Here is a 12981-nt window from a genome sequence, read left to right on the forward strand (position 1 = left end):
AATGAAAATAAAGTATCACATCAAGAGAAGCCCTCAAAACTAGTTCACTCATTAAATCTTAACGAAACTACACAAAAGAAAAAAGGTCATTGCTTACGGATTTCCTCTCTGAGGACAGATGTATTTGAGATATGTACCAAAAGCAAAAGGAGACTGTTGAGTGAACTGTATAACTATCCTCCATGCCCCCGCAGCGCCTTCATGTGGCTGAGCAGAGCATTACAGGAGGTGTACTGCTGGTAACCTTTTCAAAACAGCAGCTCATATTCTGAAAAACTTTCCTTCAACATCACCACCACAATGTAACCGTTAAGTTTTGCAAACATTGCTTTATTAATCCATTTGTCAGTTTGTAATATATAAATTACTTTTAAAAACGTGAGAAGCAGATGCACCTACAAGAAAGACATGGCATGAAAACACAGTTATAGAAAACCTAATCTGTGTTTACAGAAGCCATCGGAGCCAGCCAATGTCCACTTCTCCTACCATCCTCTTTGTCTCTGCATATCATATGTTTCTGTTGTTTCTTTCCATTACAGAACAAACAGTGGACAGGGCCTTTTTTATTGTTTAAAAAAAGTTAAGTGGGCATCGCCTTCTTGCATGTGCCAGCTCCCTTGTCTGTCTCTCCTGTGGTGATCAGTCCATCCGGATCAGTGCAGTGTGGGGGGGCGAGTCTCAGCAGCCAAGGCCCAGGAGCTGGAGGGGGTGGGGATGGGGAAAGTGGTGTGTTGGCGGACTAAGGCGTCTGGCAGCGTGTTCACACCTCCTCTTCCTTCTCCTCCATTCCTCTTGAGCGGCCTCACATTTCGTTTACCATGTCATCGTGTTCTCCTGCCGAAAGGTCGCCGTTGGCGCTGACTGTGGTGCTGTTGTCCTGGTAACCAGGAGGCATAAAAGCCAAGCTGTAGGGGTAGATCTTATGGCAGGCGGCTCGGTAAGTCTCAGCAGCCTTCTTCTGACCCTCGCCCAGCTGCCCCCCACGCAAAGCCTCCAGCACCTCAGTACAGACCTGCAGTACACACACACCACAGTTCAGCACAATTCATGTGGACATGTTCTCAACTATATCAGGAACTTGAACAGTGAAATGAGATCAGATTCAGTTTTATTACCTTCACCCACCTAACCTCCCACACACACACACACACACACACACACACACACACACACACACACACACACACACACACACACACACACACACACACACACACACACACACACACACACACACACACACACACACACACACACACACTCTATGGATACTATTAAGGGAAGGTGGACCATTTAAAAATGCACTGAGTAACATCATAATTTTGAATTGTTGATAAAGCTTCTTATGGGCCAAGGCTATGTGCAGACATACGTGTAGGTTATTTCATATTTCAGTAATCTCTTACCTGGGAGCTTCTTCCAGACAATGACTCATCCAGGGCCGTGGCAATCTCACATGCCATCTTATCAGATGAGGGCTCCAGGTAGACCATCATCTTAGCAGCTGGAAACACAGACACACCTTTTACTGACAGCGGTTTTACATGTTGGATGAGAGGCCAAGGCACTGGGACAGCATCTTGGCCCTGGTAAAACCTGATATTAACAATTGTCCTGAGAGGTTCGATCAGTGTTAAATTCATCTATTCACACCTGGCAATAAAATGCGTCCTGAATGTGTCTCCTGTGACCACCTGTGATCAGATCTCTGCTCTATATGCAAATAAATACATACACCATTTCTGTTCGTAAAGACTAAATGTTTTTTTACTCAGATACATTGCCATATCTGTTAACTCAGACTGGGTTTGTGTCTGTGTCAGCATTAGCGAGCAAGAAAGAGAGAGGAGTCAGGAGGGACTGAATGAATCTTGTGCAGCTGCTGTGAATAATAAAAAAAAAAGCCCATTTGAGAAAAGTATCAGTCATGTGATGGTGAGTGTTGAACAAATTAACATATGAGCATAAAGGTATATTGGATTAATTGTGAAACTGTAGCAGGACTAAAGACAACAGCTGACAAGGCGGTCACGTTTCCCAGACCACCTCTGAATGTCCGAGTGATCAGATCTCAGGATGCAATGAAGACGCAGTTGGGTGCATTCAGACTTGAAGTTAGGGCTTTAGTTAATCTGTGGCATGGAAGTACGCAAACTGACACAACAACATTTTGGAGAGGAGGGGGAATTAAACGGATGATGAAAGATGTCGTGTGTGTGTGTGTGTGTGTGTGCATGTTACGTACCAGCCAGTCGGTGTGGGATGGAGTTGGAGTGTTGGCTCAGATAGCTCTTGTTGAAGCTCTGAGGGTTGTTCTCCCCAAACAATCTGGAGATCTCCTGCTTCAACACCGTCCTCACCGCCTCGGCCAAGTCTGCTCCCTCACTCACTGCACAAAACCGAATGAATCTTTAAAAAAAATCTTCAAAAATCAAAAACTGTAATCTTTTAGAATGCACACACTGTGGCACCGGCAGGAAATCAGCCAATCATGTGCCTTGTGTCACTCACTTGACCACGTTGTCTCCTCTAGAGTTAACATTTGAAAAATGGCGGAGAAGTCAACAGTGTGGGAACACTTTTAAACCTTCAGAGAAGATGGTTAGCTGCAAAATGTACAAAGCTGATAGAAATGGCACAGCAGCACTGAGGTTTATATAAGTACAGACATGCATTCAGCACAGTGGAGCTGGTCTGCTGAGAAACAAGAGACCCTGTTGTGAGGGACAGATAAACTTCCAGACACAGGCCCTGTTCAGGAACATTCAGCAGGACAAGCTGTTTTAACATTTGTTCACCAAGTTTGATTATCTAGATGAATTTTACAGATAACAACAGCAGTTCAACTAGGCGTTAGGGCTGTGACGGTAACAGCATTATCGCAATACAGCATAAGATGCTTCCGAGGGACTGAGCTCATAACCAGGGAGGTACCAAGCCCAGGGAGCCATGCACAGCTCCACTGCCCCAGGCAGAGCGCAAAGAGTCAGGGCACAGACTTAGGGACCATGCAATAATATGTTGCTTTGTTACTGTGCGAGAAAGAATCCATACACCACAGCCCTACTAGGTGTACAGTGTTTCCCCTTATGCTCACCTCCTTTGAAGAAACGCACTAGACACTGGTGCAGCCACGGGTTGGAAGGTTCTATGGTTACAGCTCCCTTTATCGACTGCAGCATCAACAGATACTTCTCTGGAGGAGAGAAGAGAATCAAACATGAAATTAGTTGTAATAAGTAAAGGTGGAAACTCATGTTTTTTCCTGATCATAGCAGTACGTTTTACTGCTCTCAGTACGCAACTGACCTTTCCTGAAGTAGATCTCAAAGGCCAGGAGGTGAGTCTCAATTTTGTTGCGCACTAAGTTCTTCAGAGGGATCAAGAACTTCACTGCCTCCTCCAGAGGATTCTCCGTCTGGTAAAACAAGTTAAACATTTCCCACTATTGAACTGAGCCTGTGTATTTATACAGCACAGCTTCTGAAAGAGCTGGTGAATGTGAGCCCACCTTGGCCAGTTTGTCTGGTATTAGCTCCTCCTTTGGCCCACCTATCTCCTCATCATCATCCTCCTTCTTCTTTTTCTGGTTCTTCAGCTGCTTCTCCTTCTCAGCAATCTTCTTCTCCTCCTCTAGCTGGGCCTTCTTCTGGGCTCGTCGCTGTTTGTTTCTCAGCTTCTTCAGCTCCTTGTCTGTCAGGTTCTCTACAGAGAGCAGAATGGTGAAAGGCATTGTTACTTCTTTTCTTATAACAGTGCTACTTTTAAGACACTACTGTAGCCAATTGACCCACTGGAGATTCCTGGAACTACAGAAACACAGGAAATAAAGGAAATAAAGTAGGAACAAGTCTTAACCCTCTAACAGCCCATTACATTTGTGAGGACCAGCCAAAATGTCCTCACAATGTCAAAATGGCATCACAATGATGGTATTGAACCAATATTGGCCCTCATAACTATAGATAGACATGCACACACACAGTCGCACACACAGTCGCACACACAGTCACACACACACTGACCGTTGTCTGCCTGGCTCTCCTTGTTGTCGTCAGTCAGAGGCTTGTCGTGTAGGGCCAAGTAGATCTGGATGGCTGTTCGAGCAGCTTTGTAGAAGAAGGGATGCTGCCGCAGGACGTCCTCCAGCTTCAGCAGGTCCACGTAGGAACGCAACGTCATCTTCCTCATGCAGTAGGTGTGGAAGTCAAACTGGTCGTCTGTGATCTCCACAAAATGCTGATGAGGAGGAGGAGGAGAGAGAGAAGAAAGAGGAACAACACTATATTTAGGTATGCAGGTGTTAGAAGTGACATTTTTTTTGTTACCACTGCTTTTTCTGATTTGAATAAATTTAATACAAAACATCCAAAGCAAGGATAAAAGAAGTCTATTAGTTTCTAAGGAATCACTTGAATATTTCAGGATTACTGCTGAAACCTGAATTTTGATCTATGGCTTGAATAGCTTATTTGACCTCTGATAGAAGCTTGGATTCAGATTGTTTCCACCATCGGATTTGTCCTATGAATTGATCCCATATAAGTAAACCAAAGACGAGGTAACAGCATACAGCAGAAGTGGAGCTAAGAGACCAATATAGAGAAGTAGTATCATCTTTCCTCTCTTTTAAGTGACAGGGAGAAAATTGCTCCAACATATATGATCGAGCAGAAGGCAACAGAGCTTTCAAGTATATCAGAGTCAGACATAAATAAACAGCACTGTATGTGGTCAAATGTAGACAGTGGTGATAGATGACTCTTGTAGAGACTCACCCTCTCAATCTCGTGACACTTCTTCAGAGCCTCTCCAGATTTGTTCATGGCCTTGTAGGCCAAGGCACACTCAGTCTGGAACCACATGCACTGCATCTCATTTAGGTTCTCCACTGCAGAGGTCCCCTCCTACACCAAAAACACAGACATCATCATGTAGAGCAGGAGTCAAGATGCCCCAGGAAAAGCTTTCACAGACACACAGTCGCATCACAATCACTCACACTTAGAGCTGACCTTTATAAAAACCTGCTGAATTCAGATTAATGTTCCTGGATAAACGGGGCGCCGCTTCTTCTGCAACAATGAAGTTGTGTGATAATCTGTGAGAAGTACTTCTCTGCTGTCTGCAGCCTGTGTGTGTGTGTGTGTGTGTGTGTGTGTGTGTGTGTGTGTGGGGGGGGGGTCTGTCACTAACAAAAATACATACATACATGCTTCATAAACTAAAAAGCGAATCAACAAACACAAAGTAAACTTCAGTACTGTTCAGGTCCTTATAACATCCGATTCGTGTTGGTGTTGAATGTAGTGTTGTCACGATACCAAAATCTTGATTTTGGTACCAAGTCATGAATTTCGATAGATACTTTTTCGTAAATAAAGAGTAGCTCTATCTGAGCCAGTGGCACCAGGCTTGTGTAGTAAAAAAAATGGGCTTGAGCAATGATGGTGATAAATTTGTCACAGCAGAGGGTTTAATTATTCTGTGAGGCTACCAGTAGTGTGCAGGCTGATCCTGGGTTTGAGCTTCATCACCATGAATTTATGCCCATTATTTACATGCTCAATTAAATTGTAGTTTATGTTTCAAGTGTTTTCTTGTTTGTTTGTGTTCATACATGTAGGCTATATATCATTTGGATTGGGGTTAAACCTTGTTTAACATTGCAATAATGATATGACTTGCGATAAATAACCATGAACAGTCCCTGGCTACAGACGCAGATATCACGGACAGCTCCACAGCCTGAGGGAGAAGGCGCCTCCAGGTCCAGGGCAGACACCCAGGGAGCCATGCACAGCTCCACTAAGTCCACTTACAGTGTTAATTTGGGGGGAGAGAGAAACCTTGATTCCATTCAAAGACATAGTCTCAAAACTATCCATCTTGAGATAATGTATATTATGATTTGGCGTTTAACAAATAAAATTGAATTGAATCAAAATGTTTTTAAAATAAATATTTCAAACAAACACACACTTACCCGCGTGAACTTGGAGCACATCTCCTCTGCTTCTTTGATGAGGCTGGCTTTCAGCATGTACTTCGCACACTTAGAGTTAATGAAGCGGTCGGCTGTGTCCAGTGCCTGAGCCTCATCCATCCATCGAGCCGCTTCCTTTACGTTGCCTGCGTGCTGCGGAGCCAGGGGCACAGTTTTGAGGATGGGGAGCGTTTAAACACCAGAAACAGTAAGAAAATGTGTGTAATTCATGTGTGAGTTTGTACTAAACCTTGTAGATCTTGGCCTTTATGAGGAAGAGCTCGATGAGTGTGGGTGTGCTGTCAATGGCAGTATTGATGTACTCCAGAGCAAGGCTGGATTGTCCGATGAAGTCAAAGTGCTGTGCCAGGAAATATTGTACCCACAACAAGGTGGTAGGGGGCTCTTCCTTCCCATTATCTGTACACACATTTCAATTCAGACACAATGAGTGTGTGGATTTACAGCACAGATACACAAATGCCTATCTCTGTATCTGTTTTAGATGGTTTGGTGTTTCAAATACACCAAATAAATACTGTAAATGTCAACTCAAAAGCAAGCATCACTTACCATTTTTACTAAACATCCGACAGCTTTTTAAACAGCTTTCATAGCCAACTACTAAATCCTCAATGAGTGTAACCTGCATGAGAAGAAAACAAGTATAAATGTTATTTCAAACCATGAGGGACTGGGATTTAAATGTGGAGCCAAAATTTGTACTTTCATTCTGCTTACCTTTTCTTTGTCAGTGTAGAGGGATTTGAGGGTAGTGAAAACGGGCGGGCAGCCTTTACTGAAGTTCATCCTCAGGTAGCTGTCCAGACATTCACAAAACTTCTCCCCTGGCCAGCACAACACACAGTAAAGGTAAACAAAAGACACATTTGTACGTTTGATCCACTTCAAACCACTGTGACATGAAGAGAACATCAAATGTTCTATTACTGCAGCATAGCTGCACCCATCTTAACATTAATGGTGTCATTCATTAGCCATTACACGCTACAAGCAACATTTACTTCATAATACATTGAACCAAAAAACATGTCTTTTGCTACTTGGAGTATCACGGCTATGTAGCTATACACTGACAGCATTTCTAGAGCTTTCAACCACATCTGATGGAATTCTCACTACGTACACGTTAGTCATCTGAGACAGAATATTTTCACAGCTCATTATATCACTGCTGTCACACAGTCCATATGGTGGTGCTCCAGGATGGTCAATGTTTACCTGTGAGGAAACTAAGAGGCAGCCTTCGTGGAACCAGGCCTTTAGGAAACTTCACCCACGATTCCTCGTAAATCTTCTGTCGCTCCTCTATACTGCCTGGAGAAACACACACACAAACACACACTCAGTGTGAGGAGAAAATATATTGTATGCGTATACTCCCTCAGTCAAACTGAAGTCATCTTGACCACCACTAAAAGATGATGAAATGTAGAGTCCTATTTCCATGGAGGTGCGATGACATGTGCAAACAGTGATCTGATTGAAATCAGTTGTGCCTGTGTGTGTGGTATTCTGGTGTCCAGTGCAGACTGCACAGAGTAAAGCCGTTTTCAGACGTGACCTGTGGGTTAAGTCTGGAGAATTAGGTCCAGACTTTACCCGCAGTTTGCCCTTTCAAACATGTACAACTCACTGAGAGGTTCTCTGCACAGACGCCTTCACAGCAGCAACAATTATTACATTATATTATTCAAGCGAGGGGCGGTGCAGCCGGGTGCAGCAGGCAGAGGCAGGAAGTAACGCATTAATTCCACTGCGGCGATCACATCATTTCCTTGACAACACACCTGTGTCAGCTCTTACCCAACGAACTCTCTTAGGTGCAGCACACAAGTCTAAACTGAATGAAAGTCAAATCAGTGTGGAGAGCTCAGGACCATTCAGTCATTCATTAACTGTTGTAGCCAGATTTTTGAATTGTCTTGTTTTGTAAATTACAGCACAATTGTAATAACAGTAACAGTCTAAATACTTTTTAAAGCACTTTGTAAAAATCAAAAACAAGTTTATATATCCAATTGTCAGGCTAGTGAAGATGCACACCTGTAGTGTAGGACACCACTTTTTCACCTGGAGATATGTCTTTTCTATTTTTTTTTTCATTTTTGCATCTGTTGCGTGATAGAAGGGTCATCAACCCCTCCTAAAAATGCAATATATATGTATATGCAAAATATATATATGCAAAAAAATACAAGAGTCAAGTGGAAGCACACAGTGTTGCATGAGGATAGTGCTCACCTGGCTTTAAGGCTTTTTCCAGGCCCTGGTAATAGGCCCAGTTCTCAGGGTTCCTCTCCTGGAGTCTCCTGTAGACCTCTAAAGCCTCCTCTGGCCTATCCAGCCTCAACAGCAGTTCTCCTACACACACACAGTTAGATTAATGCCTTCAGGACATACCACATACACACATAACACATAGTTTTGCTGTATGACACACAACAGATCAGCTCACCTCTTGTCTCTTCCACAGCCAGTTTGTCACAGATCTGTTTTTCATAGTTGTTGAGGTGATCAAGAGCCTCCTTGTGGAGACTGGCCTCCCTCAGAACCTGGTTCTGATACAGCAACAGCTCACTGTACTCATAATCCACCTTGTCTGGAGAGGTCTGACACACGCATTCAAGCAGGCACACACACAGAAATGAAAAGGGTAAAAGAAACGTGTGAGTCGAGTCATTCAAGTAGAATAGTTTTTTTACTTCTTTGACTATTTACAGGATCATTTGTGTTTATTAGAGTTATTGCGTTGTAAATTTTGTGGAAACCCCAGAGAAGACAATGCTGTTGTGTGTGGGTCAACAAGACCATTCCATGGAGCACACAGCTCTGGATATTTCACAGTCTTCTACAGGTGAGAAAATTCAAAATATTTCAACACCAGTCGCATCACCCGATTCACATTAGCTTTAGTGTGAACGCACTATTAAGCTGTACTTCCTGAGCATGATAAATCCTTATTGTAATCGTACACTTATCATTGTCACATTATCAGTTTGTGTCATCGCTAACAGGTGAAGTATTGGAGACTGTTCATTTTTGTTGACACCATATACTATAGAATGTTAATTCACCCCTCAGAATTTGGACACACTAGTCGTTTTCAGACATGAACTCCAGAGTTTGCCTTTCACATATGAACAAGGCAGCAGGAGATTCTCTGCAGCAGGCAGGACATAACGTGTCTTTGTTTACAGCACATCGACAACAGCGTCGGCTCTCCTGTCTTCTTTCTACCCATGTAAGAGTGGATCTGATATTTGCCTTGAATTATGTTTCAAGAAATCTGCTCAGTTCTGCTGAGCAGTCCACCACTTTTTCCTACCTGTTGTGTTTTGCGGAATTCCTCCACGATCTTGGCAGCCATCTCAAAGTCCTCTAACAGGTGATAGGCTACAGCATATCCAATCCAGGAGGCGCGCTGGGCAGGACGGAGCTGCAGCAGCTGGTACCGAGTCTCCTGCAGAGAGACAACCATCACAATACACCAAATTACAGGCAGTTATTTATGATACATTTTGAAGTCCATCAACTCTTAGCCTCTCCTGTGTCGATCTTCACCATCTATCTTTGCCATCTTGTGCAGCAGGATGAATCTCTGTCTGACCATAGTTGCGCATCCCGACTCGAGTTATCCATTCTGATCCTGTTGCCCTCTATCTAGACTTTTTTATCTGAACATTTTTTTTAATTAATCTCTGTGAGGTGATCCTCACCCTGTATCCCTCTAGGTCTCTCATCTGGATCTGCAGCAGGGAGAGGTCTCGCAGGATCTGCAGGTTGTCCTTGTCCCACTTCAGAGCGTTGCGGTAACACTTGATGGCCTCATCGTACTTTTTGTCCGAGCGTTGTAGCAGGCCATACACATGCCAGCCTGGGGGGGTGAGTTCAGGAAAAAACATACAAAATACAACAACAACAACACCCACTACCTGGTGTTGATACCAGTCCTGCAAACTAGGGTTGTGCTGATGATATCTGGATGATAATGGTTAGAGCGATCATCCAATATCAAGACAATGTTAACCTCCCATCAGTGAATAAAACTATTGTTGAGGCTGGCCACTCTAGCATGTGAGGCACCATTTCTTTGTTCCTGTGACATCAGTACCGTCGGAGTGAGTATGAAGATGACAGTTACCAACAGCATCTGTTCATTTGTTTTTGTTCATTACAAAGTCTGACTTCCTCTTATCTACTATTTACTTTGACATTATTTAAATTATACACTTTCCTTGAGGGCCTATTGGTCTGCTTTATTAATGCTATCAGTAAGAAATGGATCAAAATAAAGATCCCTACGTTTTACTATGGAGAAGATTGCCAAACGTGCAATGTCAAGGGTTTCAAGGGTGACATAAGTGACAAAGATGGTGACGGGGCGGCAGATTTTTTTCAGCAGTAAGCTCTAACAAACTGTTATGTGGAAATGTGTAACATAAAAGCTGGGAGCACTGGAGGACTGATGAAAAGATACAGACGTGACTCTTAAGGTCATTGCGCAGGCCTCGTCTCACCAGCTCGTAGGCCTCCTCCTTCTTTCCAAGACAGTTGAGGGTTAAACCCTTCATGGCCAGCGTCTCTGGAAAAGAGGGGAGGAGGGGTGGGGAGGAGTGAGACATCAAGGGAAATCAAAGTTGATAGGAATTATCAAGAATGACACTGACTATGTTGACAAACTCAATTTAAATATAATATATTATAGAATGACCAGTATGACACTGTACTGTCCCAAGTCTTATAAGAAACGGAATAGAATTGTGGGTCTTAAACACTGATGAACATGTATGTGAGAGTAGGTCTTGGTTGCTGTAGGTATTCCTACTCTCCACAATGGGACTGAGGCATTTTCCAAGAGAATGCTACTACACTGTAAGAAATGAGGGACAAAATCCACAGCCCTTGTTCCACGTTGAAATGCACTTGGCTGAGGATCATTTCAAACTTCAACTGGCCCACTGAGCTAGATCCAGCTGATATATTTTTCCTCCCGACCAGAGAAAGGCTTAGTAGCTGTAATTCAAGGTATTTTGCACGGTGCCTTCAGCCAAATGACAGTAAAAGAGCACTTAAGAGACACGTCAGAATGAATGTAAAAGGTGGAGCGGTCACACAAAAATGTAGTCTGTGGAGAACAGTGACCTGCTATACAACCATTAGTGATCGGGAGAAAGTCTTTGACGCAGCAGCTCATTGCCAAGCTAATAACAGAAAAGAGCAGAATTATAGATGTTTGCCACCAACTCTGGATTATGGAACCATCAACTCAGATTAGCAAGTAGCAAATCATGGATAAAGTGAGCAGCAGGCTAACTTACATAGATGATCATACATTAAGTAACATTAGTCAAGTTAGATATAAGCTTATTTAAGAGTAACGTTGTGTAACAACTCGTTTACTCTCTCCTCAAACACAGCGGGAACAAGGCGACAGTGAAGCATGATGTTTCTCACAGTGTCCTAAGCAGTTCATTGACAGTAAACAAGTAGCTCTTCTCTTACCTCCATGCTCTGCAAACTTTGGGTTGCCCAGGATCTGTTTGCAGAACTTCAGGCCATTTCTGTACTGCTTGTGCTCGTAACATCTCTGCAACAGAAGACAGAGCAGATTTTACACGGGGCGTCTGAGGCCAACAGTCTGTCATCCTGATCCTCTGAGAGTCGGGTTAGAGTGCAGGAAAAGGACGTGACTGAAACTGCACTGACTGTAGAAACTGAGCCAGAAGGAACAACCCCGGTTACTGGTGCTTCCTGCGGTGTGTGAGAAAAGCATCACGTACACCAAACCCGGCCTCCCTGACAGGCCAGTCGGTGGGAGACTGTGGCCCTGAGGTAAATGAAGGAAGCATCAGGTGAGAGAGCAGTGCACATGATGGAGGGCTGCTGATGAGATGGAATCAGACCAGTGGTCAGAGAGCAGACACCAGGGACTCAAACCCTGCTCACGTTAGAACTCACGAACTAAAAGTGTGCACGATATATTAAAGCAATGGCTCAGTATAGAAGTGACCGTCACAGTGTTAGTGTTCAATATTTGTAGAATTTAATTTGTTTCTAATAATCACTGTCAAAAAGTGAGCATCATAGCAACATTACATTCCTAACTAAGTGCATTAAGTTTAGTTGGACGGTACCTGCCTGACTTTACACGCGTATTAACGACACCTACTTCTGTGGGATGCACAGGACAGATATGAATAAACTTCCCCGACACGTTTCCAGGCTGAAAGTACGAAGTGCTGCTGAACTACTGAAGTATCTCCAGCTAAGTTGTGTGTGGCTGTCATGTGTCAGGCAGCTTTGTCACTCACACACTTCAGATGAAACAAGGCCAAAGCACAGCTAGGACAACACATGGCAGTTTGCTAACCCCCCCTTCTGCTCCATTAACACCACTGCTACAACTACTGCCTACTAACAGAGGAATGGTGGTTACAATGAGTTTGGTGCACTGGATATCGTTGGTTAATTCACGAGCAACTCCCTCGCTACTTGCCACAACTGGTGGCTACTTGGCAAACTAGCTTTAGCCCGCAAGCTAACGTTAACTCAGGCATGTAGCCTACCAAAATCCTCTTGAAGAGGGCATTCTCCTTCGGCGGGAGGCTGATTGAGGGCATGGTGCTGGCTTCCTACGCCTCCGTCGCTCCGCACATGAATAATATCCTCCAGGAGTCAGGGGTCCTGGTCTGTCTCTGTCTCTTCTTGCTCCTCTCTCACGTGTTGAAGCCGAGGCCCCCTTCCGAGCAAAATGGCCGACGCGCATGCCAGGCTGCTCTGAGTCTGCGTGTCTGTCACTGTCAGAGAGAACTCAGAGGACAGATGGTGCCATGCCTCGGTGTTTTATTCTATGATACATTTAATCATAAAAAACACAACTTTTCCAGGTTTAGATATAATCACCAGTGCTCCCCTGTTTCCTACCTTCTGATCAAACCTATACATTTAGCAAATGATCCCTTCAAAGG

General features: G+C 43.8%; 1 protein-coding gene across 1 annotated transcript; it reads right to left on the reverse strand.

Moving 5' to 3' along the window:
* Window positions 1-309: 309 nt before the first annotated feature.
* On the reverse strand, window positions 310-12823 carry LOC118112150 (N-alpha-acetyltransferase 15, NatA auxiliary subunit). The gene is made up of 20 exons (XM_035161211.2): window positions 12580-12823; window positions 11516-11600; window positions 10491-10595; window positions 9730-9887; window positions 9339-9473; window positions 8469-8622; window positions 8255-8374; window positions 7232-7327; window positions 6731-6837; window positions 6563-6635; window positions 6240-6409; window positions 5990-6142; window positions 4782-4910; window positions 4029-4242; window positions 3515-3708; window positions 3313-3421; window positions 3101-3199; window positions 2249-2392; window positions 1410-1507; window positions 310-1015 (listed from the first exon to the last, which is right to left on the reverse strand). The coding sequence occupies exons 1-20, from the start codon at window positions 12631-12633 to the stop codon at window positions 806-808; spliced, it is 2607 nt and encodes an 868-aa protein (XP_035017102.1). The 5' UTR covers window positions 12634-12823; the 3' UTR covers window positions 310-805.
* Window positions 12824-12981: the final 158 nt, after the last annotated feature.

Source organism: Hippoglossus stenolepis, chromosome 7 (assembly GCF_022539355.2).
Source record: "Hippoglossus stenolepis isolate QCI-W04-F060 chromosome 7, HSTE1.2, whole genome shotgun sequence".
In the NCBI taxonomy this organism is placed as follows: domain Eukaryota; kingdom Metazoa; phylum Chordata; class Actinopteri; order Pleuronectiformes; family Pleuronectidae; genus Hippoglossus; species Hippoglossus stenolepis.